Source organism: Salmo salar, chromosome 20, assembly GCF_965601325.2.
Source record: "Salmo salar chromosome 20, fSalSal1, whole genome shotgun sequence".
Taxonomy (NCBI): Eukaryota; Metazoa; Chordata; class Actinopteri; order Salmoniformes; family Salmonidae; genus Salmo; species Salmo salar.
In genome coordinates this window covers 66481852-66501012 of record NC_138310.1, presented here as the reverse complement: position 1 = coordinate 66501012, position 19161 = coordinate 66481852, and the positions used below count along the sequence as shown (strand labels likewise).

General features: G+C 45.7%; 1 protein-coding gene and 2 non-coding genes across 5 annotated transcripts; 1 reads left to right on the top strand and 2 right to left on the bottom strand.

Annotated features, from left to right (window-relative positions):
• Positions 1-13735: 13735 nt before the first annotated feature.
• On the bottom strand, positions 13736-18505 carry LOC106581139 (52 kDa repressor of the inhibitor of the protein kinase). Of its 3 annotated transcripts, none has more exons than XM_045703816.2 (5): positions 18228-18505; positions 16472-16592; positions 16198-16305; positions 15996-16032; positions 13736-15900 (listed from the first exon to the last, which is right to left on the bottom strand). In XM_045703816.2, the coding sequence occupies exons 2-5, from the start codon at positions 16484-16486 to the stop codon at positions 13997-13999; spliced, it is 2064 nt and encodes a 687-aa protein (XP_045559772.1). In that variant the 5' UTR covers positions 16487-16592; positions 18228-18505; the 3' UTR covers positions 13736-13996. The 3 variants fall into 3 exon arrangements, with proteins under 3 accessions (XP_045559772.1, XP_014018435.1, XP_082822789.1); XM_014162960.3 differs by lacking the exon at positions 18228-18505 and adding an exon at positions 17830-18104; XM_082966663.1 differs by lacking the exon at positions 18228-18505 and adding an exon at positions 16914-17750.
• Positions 18490-18561, top strand: trnap-agg (transfer RNA proline (anticodon AGG)). Its single transcript has one exon. It is a non-coding gene; the product is annotated as a tRNA-Pro (tRNA).
• Positions 18562-18798: 237 nt separating this feature from the next.
• trnap-cgg (transfer RNA proline (anticodon CGG)) lies at positions 18799-18870 on the bottom strand. The gene has a single exon. It is a non-coding gene; the product is annotated as a tRNA-Pro (tRNA).
• Between the last annotated feature and the right edge of the window lie 291 nt (positions 18871-19161).

The following is a 19161-nucleotide window of genomic DNA, read 5'->3' as shown; positions in this document are numbered from 1 at the left end:
CTCACTCAAAGCCTGAAACACACACACACACAATCAGTCAAAGGTTATCAATGTCCCTTGTTTCTCAACTGTTCCTTTGAAAAACTTGAACATGTAAATCTTAGGGTGACCATACTGTAGCTGTTGTTCCCTTCCACAAGACACTTGACTTCAATTTCCTTTGTAAATACCAAGTACTAAACCATACTGTAACATTTTGTAAATTGCTAGATGAATAGTACTATAAATCACAACACGAAAATAAATATGCCAGTGTTACCTTTCTGCCCACTTCACTGTTGTGGCAGTGCATTAGTGTGCTGGCCTGGGGTCGTGACCTCTTGGCTTTCATGGTTGTGTCAGGGAACGTTGCTCCCATGTGGAGGCCGTAGTGCAGGTTGTTAGGAAAGCCACCCCAGCGGAGGGCAGGTTCAGAGCTACTGCTTGGGTTCACACCACACGAGCATGAGCGCAGCGCCCCAGTGGAGCAGCTCTGGGATAGGGCATGGGAGAGAGCTGGTGCAGACAGGGCATAGGGAAACCCAGCCTCGCTGGTTCATGAAACATATTTCAGATCAACAGAAGGAGTTTTGCGTGATCTTAGAGGTACTTCAATGTTTTTAGTGATGTTTCTGTGCCCTAAATACAGTAAGAGGGTTATTCTCCAAACTTATCTTACAAAAAAAATACGAATTTGCTCACATTGTATATAGACTTATTTTTCTACTGTATGTTTGTTTTACTCCATGTGTAACTCTGTGTTGTATGTGTCGAACTGCTTTGCTTTATCTTGGCCAGGTCGCAGTTGTAAATGAGAACTTGAACAGGCGGGCGACTCTGGCTGCGCCGGACAGGCGGGCGACTCTGGCTGCGCCGGACAGGCGGGCGACTCTGGCTGCGCCGGACAGGCGGGCGACTCTGGCTGCGCCGGACAGGCGGGACTTGCAGTAGGCCTGGCTCTGGGCGCAGGCACAGGATTCACCAGGCTGGGGAGACATGCAGGAGGCCTGGCTCTGGGAGCAGGCACAGGACTCACCAGGCTGGGGAGACTTGCAGGAGGCCTGGCTCTGGGCGCAGGCACAGGATCCACCAGACTGGGGAGACATGCAGGAGGCCTGGCTCTGGGAGTACGCACAGGACGCACCAGGCTGGGGAGACTTGCAGGAGGCCTGGCTCTGGGAGCAGGCACAGGACTCACCAGGCTGGGGAGACATGCAGGAGGCCTGGCTCTGGGAGCAGACACAGGACTCAACAGGCTGGGGAGACCTACTGGAGGTCTGGTCCATGGAGGAGGCACAGGATAGACCGGGCTGTGGGGGAGCACTGGAGGCTCCGGGCTGAGGAGCGTCGCTGGAGGCTCAGGGCTGTAGGCTGTCTCTGCGGGCTCCGGACTGTAGGCCGTCTCTGCGGGCTCCGGACTGTAGGCCGTCTCTGCGGGCTCCGGACTGTAGGCCGTCTCTGCGGGCTCCGGACTGTAAAACGTCGCCGGAAGCTCTGGACGGGGAACTGTCGCCGGAAGCTCTGGACGGGGAACTGTCGCCAGAAGCTCTGGACGGGGAACTGTCGCCGGAGGCTCTGGACGGGGAACTGTCGCCGGAGGCTCTGGACGGGGAACTGTCGCCGGACGCTCTGGACGGGGAACTGTCGCCGGTGGTTCTGGACGGGGAACTGTCGCCGGTGGCTCTGGACGGGGAACTGTCGCCGGAGTCTCTGGACGGGGAACTGTCGCCGGAGGCTCTGGACGGGGAACTGTCGCCGGAGGCTCTGGACGGGGAACTGTCGCCGGAGGCTCTGGACTGGGAGTGTGCACTACAAGGCTAGTGCGAGGAGCAGGAACAGGACGTACTGGGCTGGGCAGGCGCACTGGAGAGAGAGTGCGAGAGGCAGGCACATGCTTACCACAAAAAGCACGGGTAGTTGGCTCAGGCCTCACCCCTGGTCCAGCCAAACTATCCGTGTGCCCCCACCCCAAACATTTTGGGGCTGCCTCTCATTCTTCCCGGGTAGGCTCCGATATCTGTCGATCACCTGGCCCCAAGTCCAGTCTCTCCTCCCAATCCACTCCTGATGAGACCAGGTGTCCATTTCCTCTCGAGCACGCTGCTTGATCCAGTTGTGGTGGGTAGTTCTGTAATGATCATCTGAAAGAGGGGACCAAGATGCAGCGTGGTGAGTGTTCATATTGAAGATTTAATAATACAAAACACTTGAACATAAGAAACAAACAAACGCCAACAGTTCTGTCAGGTGCAAACCACACAACAGCAACAACTACCCACAAAACCCCAAAGGAAAACAGGCTGCCTAAGTATGGCTCCCAATCAGCGACAACGATGTACAGCTGTCCCTGACTGAGAGCCATACCAGGCCAAAACAAAGAAATACAAAAACATAGAAAAAAGGACAGAATGCCCACCCAAATCACACCCTGACCAAACCTAAATAGAGACATAAAAAGGCTCTCTCAGGTCAGGGCGTAACAGTTTCAAGTTTTTATTAGTCGTATGTACTGGATACGCATGGTATACATTGTCTAATTAAATGCTTACTTTCAGGTTTCTTCTCGACAATGCAACAACAATAAGAAATATTAAAATATAAGAATACATAAAGTAAATGGCACAGTAGAATATAATAAACCTTTAGCATAAGTATAATATAGGAAGGCACAATTTATAGTCCAATATTTACACGTGTATTGGGGAAGTGGGGGATATGGGGCAGTGTATAAACTGAGCAGTATAATAAGAGTCTGGTAGCAGCAGTTGTGATGTGTGTGTAGCATGAATGAACAGTATATGTGTGTGTGTGTGTGTGTGTGTGTGTGTGTGTGTGTGTGTGTGTTGTGTGTGTGTGTCTGCACTAAGGTGCGGAGAATCCGAGCAGGTGGTCAGTCCAGTTCAAGTGTTCAGCAGTCTGATGGCTTGTAGATAGAAACTGTCTCTGAGCCTGTTGGTATCAGACCTCATGCTCAGATACCATCTGCCCGACGGTAAGTGAGCACAGGTTGGGGCTGGGGTGGGGGTCTTTGATGATGCTGCATGTCTTCCTCGCGTCCCTTTTTGAGTAGATGTCCTGGATGGGTGGGAGAGGAACCAGGGCATCATGCCAAATGTCTTCAGCCACCTTAGGGAGTAGAGACGCTGTTGCGCCCTCTTGACAAGAGTGGTGGTTGGTCCACGACAAGTCCTCGGTGATGTGGATCCCTAAACATGTAAAACTCGTGACTCTCTACTGCAGTCTCGTTGATATGGACTCATCGTTGTTGGTTATCAGGCCTACAACCGTGATGTCGTCAGCAAACTTGATGGAGTTGGTGTCGTGCAAAGCCACGTGGCCGTGGGTGAACAGGGCATACAGCAGAGGGCTGAGGACCTGGGGGGCCCATGTGTTAAGAGTCAGTGTGGAGGAGGTGTTGTTGCCAATCCTCACAGCCTGTGGTCTGCCGGTCAGGAAGTCCAGGATCTAGTTTCAGAGGGTGGTGTCCAGACCCAGATAACAGTCAACAGGGGTGTTAAACCTGATTTAAGAGGATCTGTTCTACATTGGCAGGGTTCAGGGTAGTGTAGCCCCTCGCTTCAACTCACATCTGGTATTCTCCTGAACACTTACAGAGGCAATTCAGCAGTCTATACAACTTTTTCAATGGCATTCTCCAATTAATTAGAAACTTCATTAAATCAAATGCATATGTACATCAGGGATGGGCAACTTTGGTATGGGGGGACCACAAAATAAATGAATTTATCATGAGCGGCAGCAGTGGCTCGTGTGACTGTGTATCCATATCCATACCCCCCACCTTGAGAGCAAAACATTTTAACTATCCCTCTCGTGACAACGCAGAGAACAATTTAATGTTTTGAAGTTAATTTCCTGCAATTCTGCACATTTTGCCATGAGGCGTAGAGAAAATGTTGCAGTTTTAAAGCAAGTTTGCTGCAATTCTACACATTTTGCCATGGGCTGCAGAGAAGATTTAGCAATTTTATAACTCATTTCATGCAATTCTATTTATTTTGCCATGGGGTGGGTGTAACGGCCGTCAAAAGGCGCAGCGGGTTGAGTGCTCATTTTTAACTTTTATTGAACACGTAAACAAAACAAAAAACGAACGACAGCTTCACAGTTCCGTCAGGTACAAAAACACTAGACTTAAAACATCCACCCACAAACACAAACTGAAAAACCTCTACTAAATAGGACCTCCAATCAGAGGTAACAAGAAACAGCTGCCTCCAATTGAAGGTCAAACAAAAACCCTAAACATAGAAATAGAAAACGGACATTGAAATATACTAACATAGAACATATACCAAAACCCCCGAAACACATAAAACAAACACCCCCTGCCACGCCCTGACCAAACTACAATAACAAACAACCTCTTTTACTGGTCAGGACGTGACAGTACCCCCCCCCCCCCCCCCCCCCCAAAGGTGCAGACCCCGGATGCACCTCACACAACAAAATAAACACAAAAAAATAAACCCCAAAACAAAAATAATCCTATACTAAAGGGAGGGAAGGGAGGGTGGCTACCGTCACCGACGGCTCCCGTACTACACCCCCCCTCCCCAATCCTCCTCCTATGGAGGTGGCTCAGGCTCTAGGCAGGCGCAGCCAGAGTTGCCTTAGTCCCCAACCTAACCTGTCCACCCCCGCTGGAGACCTCGGGCTGAAGCGCAACTCTGGGAGCTCCGGACTGGAGGGCGACTCTGGCTGCGCCGGTTCCGGACTGGAGGGCGACTCTGGCTGCGCCGGTTCTGGACTGGAGGGCGACTCTGGCTGCGCCGGTTCCCGGACTGGAGGGCGACTCTGGCTGCGCCGGTTCCGGACTGTGGGCCGTCTCTGTCGGTTCCGGACTGTGGGCCGTCTCTTTCGGCTCCGGACTGTGGGCCGTGTCTGTCGGCTCCGGACTGTGGGCCGTCTCTGTCGGCTCCGGACAGCGGGCCGTCTCTGTCGGCTCCGGACAGCGGGCCGTCTGTCGGCTCCGGACTGTGGGCCGTCTCTGTCAGCTCCGGACTGTGGGCCGTCTCTGTCGGCTCCGGACTGTGGGCCATCTCTGCTGGCTCCGGACAGCGGGCCGTCTGTCGGCTCCGGACTGTGGGCCGTCTCTGTCAGCTCCGGACTGTGGGCCGTCTCTGTCGGCTCCGGACTGTGGGCCATCTCTGCTGGCTCCGGACTGTGGGCCATCGCTAGACAGCGTACTGTCACCGGAAGCTCTGGACGGGGCACTGTTGCCGGACACTCTGGACGGGGCACTGTTGCCGGACACTCTGGACGGGGCACTGTTGCCGGACACTGGACGGGGCACTGTTGCCGGAAGTCCTGGACAGGGAATGCGCACTGGAAGCCTGATGCGTGGGGCTGGTACTGGAGGTACCAGACTGGAGACACGCACCCCAAGGCTAGTGCGAGGAGCGGGAACAGGGCGTACTGGACTGGGCTGACGCACTGAAGGCCTGGTGCATGGTGCTGGCTTTGGAGGCACCAGATTGGAAACACGCACCTCAGGGCTAGTGCGAGGAGCGGGAGCAGGACAAACTGGACTAGGCTGACGCACTGGAGGCCTGGTGCGTGGTGCTGGCTTTGGAGGCGCCAGACTGGAAACACGCACCTCGGGGCTAGTGCGAGGAGCGGGAGCAGGACGAACTGGACTATGGGTAAGCACTGGAGGTCTGGAGTGCACAGCCTGCACAACCCTTCCTGGCTGAGTGCTCAATGTAGCCTGGCCACGCTGAGGAGCTTCCACCGATCGCACCGGCCTTTGAATGCTTCTTCTCACTACAGTGCGCATTTCCCCATAGTTCGGTGCTTTCTTGACTCGATGCTCCCCATAATAAGCACGAGGAGTTGGTTCAGGTCTATTGCCTGACTCCGCCCAACTCCCCGTGTGCCCCCCCCCCCAAAAAATATGATTGGGGGCTGCCTCTCAGGGTCCCGTAGCTCCCGTAACTTGTCCTCCCATAATTGCCGTTCCTTCTGCCAGGTCCATCCTTCAGGCCGGTGCTCCAATCCCCGCTGCTTGGTCATCTTGTGATGGGTGGTTCTGTAACGGCCGTCGAAGGGAGTAGACCAAGGCACAGCGGGTTGAGTGCTCATTTTTAACTTTTATTGAACACGTAAACAAAACAAAAAAACGAACGACAGCTTCACAGTTCCGTCAGGTACAAAAACACTAGACTGAAAACAACCACCCACAAACACAAGCTGAAAAACCTCTACTAAATAGGACCTCCAATCAGAGGCAACAAGAAACAGCTGCCTCTGATTGAAGGTCAAACAAAAACCCTAAACATAGAAATAGAAAAACTAGACATGGACATAGAAATATAATAACATAGAACATATTCCAAAACCCCCGAAACACATAAAACAAACACCCCCTGCCACGCCCTGACCAAACTACAATAACAAACAACCTCTTTTACTGGTGACAGCGGGGAGAAAAATTTGCAGTTTTACAGTTAATTTCCTGCAATTCTACACATTTTGCCATAGGGTGTAGGACGTTTTTAATATGATAACTGATGATCAATGGGCCCCACCACGGTTGGTAATTCGACCATGCTTACAAGTTTAGTTCACTGGCTGCTAGACTAATTTTACCAATCTACAAAAAAATTGCTGACATGGGCTAATTGAGTGACTGCTGATGTACAACCTAATTTCTAAATTGCACCTTGTGTATTCTATTATTCTAACTCTCAACAGTAAATTGAGACCCCGACTGAGTTCCTATTTTATCTGCATAAAACATATACAGTACCAGTCAAAAGTTTGGACACACCTACTCATTCAAGGGTTTTTCTTTATTTTTACTATTTTCTACATTGTAGAATAATAGCGAAGACATCAAAACTATGAAATAACATATGGAATCATGTAGTAAGCAAAAAAAGTCTTAAACAAATCAAAATATATTTTAGATTTGAGATTCTTCAAAGTAGCCACCATTTGCCTTGATGACAGCTTTGCACACTCTTGGCATTATTTAAACCAGCTTCATGAGGAAGTCACCTGGAATGCATTTCAATTAACAGGTGTGCCTTGTTAAAAGTAAAATAGTGGAATTTCTTTCCTTCTTACAGTTTTCCACAATTGTTTCCACACTTTTGCTGAATCTTTGGCCCATTTTCCCAAAACTCTAAACACAAAACCACAAAATGCAAAACTCTACAAATCTCTAGCAAAAGCTAACACTGGAGTCAAAACTGTTCTCTTTCCAAAATGTTTTTTTTTGCATCAAAATGACACACACGCATCATATGAATAGAGCTGTCTACCAACCAACAACACACTGATGTGCTCAACACAAAACACTACTATGAATAGCCCATGAGTAGGTTTATGCCTTTTGCATTTTCAGTGTTACACTGTAGCTGGTTGTAAAATATTGTTACAGTAATGTATACCTACTCAAATATACATGCATAAACACACACAAATGCAATACAGCAACAAAAACATTGTCATTTATTTCCAAAATGAGGTATTTTGAACACTTGTGTTTTTGGTATGTAATACTTTCCATACCCAACAGGAGAAAACCAGGAAAAACATTCAGTAAGATAAAGGTTTTTCTGTACAAATATAAAAATGAAAGTGTCTCATTCTTTCAAAACTCTAACCACAAAAAGACAAAAACACATGAAAAATGTAAGAAAAAAGACATGAGGCTGCATCCTGCCTCCTATTTTGGTCTGGCCACAGCACCTCATCTACATCACAAGCGATGTTCTCTCTGGCTAAACAGCGGGGAAAGAATCTTTTAGAGTGACGGATACAGCCGCCGAAAGCCCCCACATCAACTTCACCGCGTGCATCCTCCATTGCCTGGAGAAGAGGCATGTGTGCGAGGGGATAGCGGTCATACACCTTCCATCGCCATGCCGAAGAAACTCTTCAATTGGGTTTAGGAATGGGGAATATGGTGGGAGGTAGAGAACAATAAATTGTGGGTGGTCGATGAACCAGCTGCGGACCAGAGCAGCCCGGTGGAAACTCACGTTGTCCCAGATGACAACATACCTGGGCTGCTCTGGTCCACCCCTCTGCTCGGCTGGAATGAGGATGCCATGTAATGTGTCCAGGAATGTGATGAGAAGGGCGGTGTTGTAGGGACCAAGGTTGGCATGGTGATGGAGGATGCCTTGAAGGCTAACGGCTGCGCACATGGTGATATTCCCTCCATGCCGTCCAGGGACATTCACAATGGCACGGTGGCCAATAATGTTCCGTCCCCGTACCCTTCTTTTGGCTAGGTTGAAGCCAGCCTCATCAATGTAAATATAAATGTGCTGAATTGCAGCGGCATCCAGCTCCAAGACTCTCTGAAACAGACAACAAGACAACATATGACATAGACCTAGAGCAATCAATACGGTGAGGCACAATACACTGGATTATAGTACTGTAATGTGTCTATACAGTGCTGATATGATAGTAAATTCACAGTATAGTCATTACTTGCACATAGTCATAGTGCTGTTCTTTAACCTTCTCTGAGTTTCGCTCAAATGGCACCCTGTAAACCTGTTTCATCTGGATTCGGTTGCGCTGTAATACACAGTCCAATGTAGACAAGCCCACCTGGTGAATGTTATTGAATGTTGTGTTGTCTGCAATTATGTGGTTCTGGATTTCTCATTATCTAATGGTTTTGTTTGCCACCACCATATTCACAATAGCAGTCTCCTGTTCTGGTGTGAACAGCCGGGGTCTTCCACCATGGCCAGGCCAGCTCTCAGTTCTGCAGAAGATCCACAAATATGATATGATTGGTTACAGTAAACCAAAATAATCTATTTTCTTTCAATATGAAATTACATTACTGTAACATTGTCCAACAATCACTGAGTAACATAGGCCTACTGATATGTCGGACTGCAGTATACTACAGTATACATACATAAAAAGCATAGTGTATATGGTAGGTAACTTACCGGTTGTCATTTCTGAATGTACGGATGATAGATGCAACCGTGTAGCGGCTCAGGTTGGGCTGAACTCTCTACCCAGCCTCCCTCACACTCAATCCATGGTTGAACATATGGTCAACCAATGTGGCCCTGATCTCATCTGAGACAACTGTCCTTCCTCATCCTCCTCTTGCTCTTCTGATTCTCACTCCTTCACCTCTAGCTCTTGCATCACCATTGACTTCCATTTTCCTCCAAAACAGGAGAGCTCATTTGTGGCCTTTTATAGTGCTAAACCTCTGATTTCTAAGTGAACAATTCAGCGAGTGGGTGTTGCCAATTGGTGTATAGAGCTTGGCAGAGATTTTAATTTTGAATGTTGTGCCTAATATAGAGAACTGTATTCTGTGTTTTGCAAAAAGTGTGATATAGATTTGAAAACTGAGTGTAAAGCAGGAATTGTGCTTGCAATTTTGCAGACTTGGTTTAGGGATTTGGTACATGAGTTTCAGGTTTCGGTGATTGCATTTCAAGTTCCAATTTTAATGTGTAAACAATTGGGAAAAACTGTGTTTGAGCCAATCAGTTGTGTTGTGACAAGGTATACAGAAGATAGACTCAATAGCCTTGGTTTCTCAAATGACTGCCTTGCCTGGTTCACCAACTACTTCTTAGATAGAGTTCAGTGTGTCAAAATGGGGGGCCTGTTGTCTGGACCTCTGGCAGTCTCTATGGGGTTGCCACTTCTTTGGACACTATGTTAACAAACCTCCAAATGAGCTTGAATGCCATACAACACTCCTTCCGTGGCCTCCAACTGCTTTTAAATGCATTACTACTAGCATCACTACTCTGGACGGTTCTGACTTAGAATATGTGGACAAGTCCAAATACCTAGGTGTCTGGTTAGAGTGTAAACTCTCCTTCCAGACTCATATTAAGCATCTCCAATCCAAAATTAAATCTAGCATCGGCTTCCTATTTCGCAACAAAGCCTCTTTCACTCATGCTGCCAAACATACCATCGTAAAACTGACTATCCTACCGATCCTTGACTTCGGTGATGTCATTTACAAAATAACCTCCAACACTCTACTCAGCAAACTGGATGTAGTCGATCACAGTGCCATCCGTTTTGTCACCAAAGCCCCATACACTACCCACCAACGCGACCTGTATGCTCTTGTTGGCTGGCCCTCACTACATATTCGTCGCCAAACCCACTGGCTCCAGGTCATCTATAAGTCTTTGCTAGGTAAAGCCCCGCCTTATCTCAGCTCACTGGTCACCATAGCAACACCCACCCATAGCACGCGCTCCAGCAGGTATATTTCACTGGTCATCGCCAAAGCCAACACCTGCTTTGGCCGCCTTTCCTTCCAGTTCTCTGCTGCCAATGACTGTAACGAATTGCAAAAATCAATGAAGCTGGAGACTTATATCTCCCTCTCTAACTTTAAGCATCAGCTGTCAGAGCAGCTTACCGATCACTGTACCTGTGCACAGCCAACCTGTAAATAGCACACCCGACTACCTCATCCCCATATTGTTATTTATCCTCTTGCTCTTTTTTGCACCACAGTATCTCTACTTGCACATCATCATCTGCACATCTATCACTCCAGTGTCAATGCTAAATTGTAATTATTTTGCCTCTATGGCCTGTTTATTGCCTTACCTCCCTAATCTTCTACATTTGCACACACTGTACATAGATTTTTCTATTGTGTTATTGACTGTACGTTTGTTTATGTGTAACTCCGTGTTGTTGTTTTTGTCACACTGCTTTGCTTTATCTTGGCTAGATCTCAGTTATAAATTGATTTGCATTTTTTTGCATTTTAGTCATTTAGCAGACGCTCTTATCCAGAGCAACTTACAGTAGTGAATGCATACATTTTATACAATTTCCCCCGTGGGAATCGAACCCACAACCCTGGCGTTGCAAACACCATGCTCTACCAACTGAGCCACACAGGACCAGTTGTAAATGAGAACTTGTTCTCAACTGGCCGACCTGGTTAAATAAAGGTGAAATAAAAATAAATAAATAGCCCTATTTGGTAAAAGTATTTAAGTCCATATTATGGCAAGAACAGCTCAAATAAGCCAAGAGAAACGACAGTCCAGCATTACTTTATTAAGACATGAAGGCCAGTTAATGCGGACAATTTCAAGAACTTTTAAAGTTTCTTCAAGTGCAGTCGCAAAAACCTTCAAGCACTATGATGAAACTGGCTCTCATGATGATCACCATAGGAAAGGAAGACCCAGTTACCTCTGCTGCAGAGGATAAGTTCATTAGAGTTACCAGCCTCAGAAATTGCAGCCCAAATAAATGCTTCACAATGTTCAAGTAACAGACACATCTCAACATCAACTGTTCAGAGGAGACTGTGTGAATCAGGTTTTCATGGTCAAATTGCTGCAAAGAAACCACTACTAAAGGACACCAATGATAAGATACTTGCTTGGGCCAAGAAACACGAGCAATGGACATTAGACAAGTGGAAATCTGTCCTTTGGTCTGATGAGTCTAAATTTGAGATGTTTGGTTCCAACCGCCGTGTCTTTGTGAGACACAGAGTAGGTGAACGGATGATCTCCGCATGTGTGGTTCCCACCATGAAGCATGGAGGAGAAGGTGTGATGGTGCTTTGCTGGTGACACTGTCTGTGAATTATTTAGAATTCAAGGCACACTTAACCAGCATGGCTACCACAGCATTCTGCAGCAATACACCATCCCATCTGGTTTGCGCTTAGTGGGATTATAATTTGTTTTTCAACAGGACAATGACCCAACACACCTCAAGGCTCTGTAAGGGCTATTTGACCAATAAGGAGAGTGATGGAGTGCTGCATCAGATGACCTGGCCTCCACAATCACCTGACCTAAACCCAATTGAGATGGTTTGGGATGAGTTGGACTGTAGAGTGAAAGAAAAGCAGCCAACAAGTGCTCAGCATATGTGGGAACTCCTTCAAGACTGTTGGGAGAGCATTCCAGGTGAAGCTGGTTGAGAGAATGCCAAGAGTGTGCAAAGCTCTCATGAAGGGTGGCTACTTTGAAGAATCTCAAATATAAAATATATTTTTATATGTTTTACATTTTTTTGGTAACTACATGATTCCATATGTGTTATTTCATAGTTTTGATGTTTTCACTATTGTTCTACAATGTAGAAAATAGTACAAATAAAGAAAAAGTAGTTGTAGGTGTCCAAACTTTTTACTGGTATTGTATATATTTTATATATATTGGTCCGCGGGCTTACCCCTGATATACATGAACAATAATAAAATATTTTATCTGAAGCTTCCCACCATGTTACAAGTAGTAGCCTATCAGGATGACGATTAGTTAGAAAGTTGCATAGAGCTAGTGAGAATAATTGATTTGCTTAGAGCCACTTGATTCCAGTGCATAGTTTGAGGAAGGTGATGTGGAGGAACTGACAGAACAGACAGTGTTGGTAGCTCTTCATTGTTATTCCAGAAGTCAGCGTTGAATCTTTAAAAAAGTGTGGTTCATTTCAATATCATAGAACATGTCTTGTTTGTGCCTGTTTACTTATTATTTCTGCTCAAATATGGATACAAAAACAAATTCCACAATTAAGTTCATAATTTTGTTCTTATTACCAGAATAAATCCTGGAGTGTACATTTTAGCATCGATAATCATTTGTTATCTGCAATCTTTTTTAATCAATCCAAATAACAATGCTGCTTCCTACCTTACTGTGTATTTCCTCCACCAGGAAAACATTTAGATAGATATCCTATTAATTTACTTTCCTCTGTAGACAGAAAATAAAACCGGTGGGAAATGAACGGTTCACTGAATCGCTAGAATTAACTGTCTTGCTTGACCTGCTTGCATCCCATTTCAAAAGTGAACGTATTTGGAGCTCACAGTTGTGCCCGCGTAGTTCTTGGCTCCGTGTGACGTCAGACATACCAAACAGAAAAAGCTGTCAACTGGCTCCATATGTATAACTCTCGCCCAATTAAGTGATGACAAACTAAAACACCATATTAAGGTTGTTACCAAGACATATTACAAATTCTTGTTATTATCAGAATTGTTTCCAACAGGTAATTTTGCGCTGCAATAATGTGTATCAATTTACCATCTCGCCAGTTGTAGTCCTAAAAAACGGAAATGAGTTGTCTCTGGTTCATTCAACCACTCCTATGGGGAAAATTAAAGCGAAAAGCAGTGTTTTGGGATAAATGCCAAAAATAAGGTCAGAGTTTAACACAAGGTTTATGAGAGCTTCTGTTCTGTGCGATAATATCAGTCCGTTAACATGACCTTCATGAATTTACCACAGATCTTATTGTCGGTGTTTATATATATAAAAAAAATAACAGCATTATTTTCCCCATAGGCTTTGTCCAACGAACCATTGCTGAATTAGTGCCTACAAAAAGACGCCATTTCTAGGCCTATGGCTCTTTCGAGATGACGAAATGTACTTTGAGACTTTTGAGATTGGACTGCCCTCTTGTGGATTTTCCCAAATAATTTCAAGACAACACTCGGACATCCTAGCAATAACGTAGACTACGGTAAAATTGAAACATTATATCATTACAGTATCTTGGGATCATTTTCCCGCCTCTACGCGAGGTCATGGGCAGGTCACAGTAACTGGTAGACTTGTGCTTGTAGCATAAAGGAGGGAAATGGTATAACCTTTTTTGTAAAGTTGTTATAAAACAGACTTGCAAATAATGATGACAAATACATATTTACCCTCCAAAGTTATAGTGGACGCCTAAAACCACAAATGTATATGATGAATTCCAATAAAATAAAGAGCAGTATCATTCAAGACACCAAGTGGCATTTAATTAGAAATAAATATAATTTTTTTGAAACATTTTTAATGGCAATATTAATGCTCAAAATGTTCCACAATTATGCCCACAATAACCCTTGTCTAGAGGTCATATTTTACTCAGACTTTACAGTTACAATTCACATTAACCTATCAAACACTAAAGCTATAATACAACAGGGAGATGTCATTTGAATGTAATTTTAATTTGATTTTGTCCCCTTATACTGAACAAACTTAATATGCTATATCACCACAGTGCTGATCTCAGCCTCAACCCCATGTTCAGGCTCATCCTCAGGGTACAGTCTGCAGTATTTGTCAACCATGACATCCAGGTCATGCTTAACGTGAGAGTTTATGTGGAGCACAGCCAGACTCTTGCACCTGTGTTTGATAGGTGTGTCACTGAGATAAGTCTGCAGGCGTTTCCTGGATGTCTCAGAGCTGTTGCTGTCCTCCAGCATCAGGACAGGCAAGGTGGTCAGGACCTTCAGGAAGCAGTTGACGTTGGGGAAGAACTTGACGTCCGACAGCTGAAGTGTCTCGTGGATGGTGGAGGGCAGGCGGACCTCCTTGCTCCGGTGCTTCCATTTGATCTTCCAGCAATGCAGCTCAGCGGGCAGTGTGTCTGGGTTGGGGAGGTCCTTGCAGTACACATCTGCATGGTTCTCCTCTGAGGTGTTGAACTTCATCTGGCCCATGATGGCAGGGACCAGGGACAGGCACTTGAGGGCTTTGAGGTTGCTCTGGGAGAAGATGTCGTCCACCTCATCGATGACGCCGCGGATCACAGGGACTGTCACGTACTCCTTGAAGTAAGTCTCTGGAGGGATCTCGCCTGTATCGGCCGAACGGTGCTTCCGGAGGAACAGACGAGGCACCTTCACTGGGATCTCCATGGTACCCGCCAGATTCACAGCCTCCTCAAACCAAAACTCATGGTAGACTTCAATGTTGTCGAAGACTTCATTCAGAGAGTGCAGGACGGCTGTTAGACTGTTGGCAGCAAAAAACACATCAAGGGCTTCCCCTTGCAGGTTTTTGCCAAAGGCTCGTGTGAAAGAAAGAGCGTTTTTCAGGATGACCAAGGTGACAATGAACTCAAAGTCAGCCAGGGTCTCTGCGATCGAGTAGGCGTCCCCAGTTACAGCATCAGGGAACTTGACATTCTCATTGTCCCGAATGCAGTCCATGCACAGCAGGAGGGACTCAAGCAGGTCCACAGTCAGTTCAAACACGTTGTGCTGCTCTGTCCAGTTAGAGCTACAGGCCTCCTTCAGCTCAGCTGCCTTCTCATCATTTTCTTGGTGGTAAACAGAGATGGCCTTCTCCAGCTCAGCCTGCAAAGAGGGAGACTGCTTAAAGAAGACATCAATCTTTCTCAGGGTTGCCATGACAACCTGCACGCTGGGGAAGGGAAGGCTGTTGGCCAGGTGGATATTCAGTGCGCAGGTGGAACAAGGCGTGTGCATTGCCATGGGGTACTTTCCCATCAGTCCGACTGCCACAGCTTTCATCTTAGTGGCGAAGGTGCCGGTGGCTACATGGGCCTGGCCGCGGCAGTCCTCCATTCTCAGCCCCCACCCGTCTGTCACCTGGGTCTCCAGCTTCTCTACCAGTGAGGCCTCGTCCCCCTCGAACGGCAGAAAGTCCAAGAACTCCTCCCTGAGAGCATTGGACTGGTCTACAAACCGCAGGAAGAGAGGCAGGTGTCTCTCCCCAGCGAACTCCACAAGGTCCCCTGTGACCAGTGAGAAGAAGCGACTCTCTCTCACCTCCATGAGGACCTCCTCTCTGACAGTGCCCTCGCAGACTTCAAGGAGCTGGCTCTGCTGGGACGCGGAGAGGTACTCCACATTCACTGCTGTGGCCTCAAACCGCCTCCTCAGAGCCTCATCTCCAGCATTAATGCGGTACTCCAGTAAGGCCTGGAAATTACTGGGATCTCTCTCTACTCCTTCTGGGACATTGGTCTCCAATGGGATGTTCTGCTTTCCTAGCATGACAACGATCTCAAACAGAGACCTCAGGTAATCTCGGAAGTCCTTCTCCTCTGTGGACAGCTTGATTTCCTCCTCAGCGGCATCTTGACCCTCAGTTGCCTCAATGTCTTTCTTTGAGTGGAGCTGTTCAATGGAGGATGCCACTGCAAGGAAACAAGAAAATGAAATTTGATATAAGTTCATGTTCAACAGGTATATGGCTACAACAATACTTTTAAACAAAAACAATGCAACTTACATCTTCTCTCTTTAATTCTCCTTATGTCTTCTTCAGTCTGTTAAAACAATTATTTAAAACATAAGACAATGTTTATTATTAGACAATTTACTATTACAATGAAAACAGACCTACAGAAATGAAGCCAGTAGTAGTCCACAAAAATGTTCCTTTTTGAAGCAACACTAGTATATAAAGTTCTTGCAAAAAATAAAAGATATACCAATTCTTTGATCCGCTTGCGATGTCTGCTATGAGGATTTTTGAGGTGGCTTGTTAAATCAAATATGGTTGGAATAGCAGTATCCTTCAGTACTGTTCTGTAAGGGCTCTGAAAAACAATAATGAAGAAATAACAAGTTATTCAAATACATGAATATCAAAACACTGCTCAAGACCTCTCAAATGTAAGATTATGATAATCTCTACAAAGAGAGATTGTTCAGTGATGTAGACATGTTTCAAACAAAGATCTTTGTGGTTTGACACACACTTACTGTTTTACAAACCATAGCCGGGTCAAAGTGTTTGGCACACAGTCTGTAGTGTTTATTGAGTTGGTCTGATGTTTTCGCCTCCAGATCGGCCCGGCGACAGTTCTCAACCCAGAGCCTACATCTGAACAAACATATTAGGAGGGGTTAGTTGGCTTTTTGTTGATAGGCCTCGTTACCTGAAAACTATTAGTTTTAAATAATCAAGATCCAGACTGAAGACGACGATTAATTGTGTCTCCCGACCCCTCCTGTCTCTGCCTCCAGTATTTATGCTGTAGTAGTTTATGTGTCGGGGTCTAGGGTCAGTCTGTTATATCTGGAGTATTTCTCCTGTCTTATCCGGTGTCCTGTGTGAATTTAAGTATGCTCTCTCTAATTCTCTCTCTCTTTCTTTCTCTCTCTCTCGGAGGACCTGAGCCCTAGGACTATGCCTCAGGACTACCTGGCCTGATGACTCCTTGCTGTCCCCAGTCCACCTGGCCGTGCTGCTGCTCCAGTTTCAACTCTTCTGTCTGCGGCTATTGAACCCTGACCTGTTCACCGGATGTGGGACACCTGCTGTTTTCAACTCTCTAGAGACAGCAGGAGCGGTAGAGATACTCTGAATGATCAGCTATGAAAAGCCAACCGACATTTACTCCTGAGGTGCTGGCTGACCTGTTGCCCCCTTGACAACCACTGTGATTATTATTATTTGACCCTGCTGGTCATCTATGAACATTTGAACATCTTGGCCACGTTCTGTTATAATCTCCACCCGGCACAGCCAAAAGAGGACTGGCCACCCCTCATAGCCTGGTTACTCTTTAGTTTCTTCCTAGATTCTGGCCTTTCTAGGGAGTTTTTCCTAGCCACCGTGCTCCTATACCTGCATTGCTTGCTGTTTGGGGTTTTAGGTTGGGTTTCTGTACAGCACTATGTGACATCAGCTGATGTAAGGGCTTTATAAATACATTTGATTGATTGATCATTTTTCTGTGTTAGTGCTGGGGTGGAACAAAAACCAGCATGCCCATTCACTCTCCAAGACCAGAGTTTGAGAACCACTAATTAAATGGTACCTGGTGTATATATTTCCCAATCGTTTCACTAGAGGTACGATGGATCAATACCATGAATGCAATGGGGGCTAACTTATCTTTACAGCTCCACACACACCACCTAGCTCGCTGCAAGAGTGCAGGCTAACAAGCAGGCTAACAAGCAGACTAGCTAGCCATTTCCCATATACTAAAGTTAGCTATGATGACTAGCGTGCTACTGATCACAACATAGCTATATTTAGCCAGCTATAGTATAATTAATTACTGCCCGTGAAAAGTAGGGGTTCATATTGTGATGATCAAACTTTGTAATACCTTTCTGGATCTCTTGGAAACCTGAAAAATGCTAAATCGGATTGAGTGCTCTTTCTGGTGCAATTTGGAGCCGCGCAAAAATTGGGCATTGTGTATAAACGTGTACTCAATTTCAAATCAATTTAGTATTTATAAATATGTTTTACGTTTAAATAATGTCAATTACACAAGCTAGCTACCTGTTACTTTTAAAATAACCTAAAAAAACGCGCAACAGTGCTAAGCGTGGCCTGGAGGATTCATCAGAGGAGAAAGAGGAAACCGAACTGCTTCCATTCCACAAACAATGTATGTCACGTCACGTGCTCATTGACGTTCTCTCTACGCACAGATCCAAGATCAGTTGTAACTGACAACCATTCTACATTTACATTGTAAGGGTTAAAAGCAAAACTTACCTCGGATCAGCCTAAAACCCGTGAACAGAGGCGTGCAGATGGCCGTTCTGTCTTCAACGTTACACTAACGATTTGATTACACTCGAATCAGAGGTGCCCCAAATTGCAAAAATATATATGGTTAGTCATGGCAGTTGGAAATAAAATGCGAAGATAGTACATTTTAAACCGCTACAGTTCAGGCTCATGAAAAAAGCCAATACAGACGTTATTCGATAAAAGCGTGAATAAATCATAAACATGTGGCATTTCTGTTCTATCTGGCTCGTTGGTCTAGGGGTATGATTCTCGCTTAGGGTGCGAGAGGTCCCGGGTTCAAATCCCGGACGAGCCCTCTTTTTATGTCTGAAATTAAATAAGGGTCAACGTTGTGGATGGAATCATGGTGACTTCTCTATACATTTGCACGAGTTAAAACGATGGAAAATTGAACTCGCGGCGTGAAAAGGTTATTGTTTAATCGCTGTTATATTCTATGTAATGTCACCAAATGAACTATTTTTACGACATTGTTGTTATGGTAGAACATTCAACTATTCCATCTACCGTTGCTCTCCAAATTGAAAAAGTTGGGCTCGTCCGGGATTTGAACCCGGGACCTCTCGCACCCGAAGCGAGAATCATACCCCTAGACCAACGAGCCACGGCATGAAACAAGCTGATCAACATTCTTATCAAGTAAGAAGTTTCAGTTGATTTATCTTGTAGTCATGATTTGGCCAAAATAACGACAAATCACGTTCATAAGGTAATTTAAATCACAATACTCTATAATACTATTCATCTAAAGCTCATCTACACCCATTAAATGTAGCTTGCTGTTGTGTTTTATTCAAGAATCACTCAGGCTTTTTTCCAACACTAGTACTATACCGTCTTGGTTTGTTGTGCTAAACCCGAGTGTATCGATGACTTTGAATTATAATAATAGGCT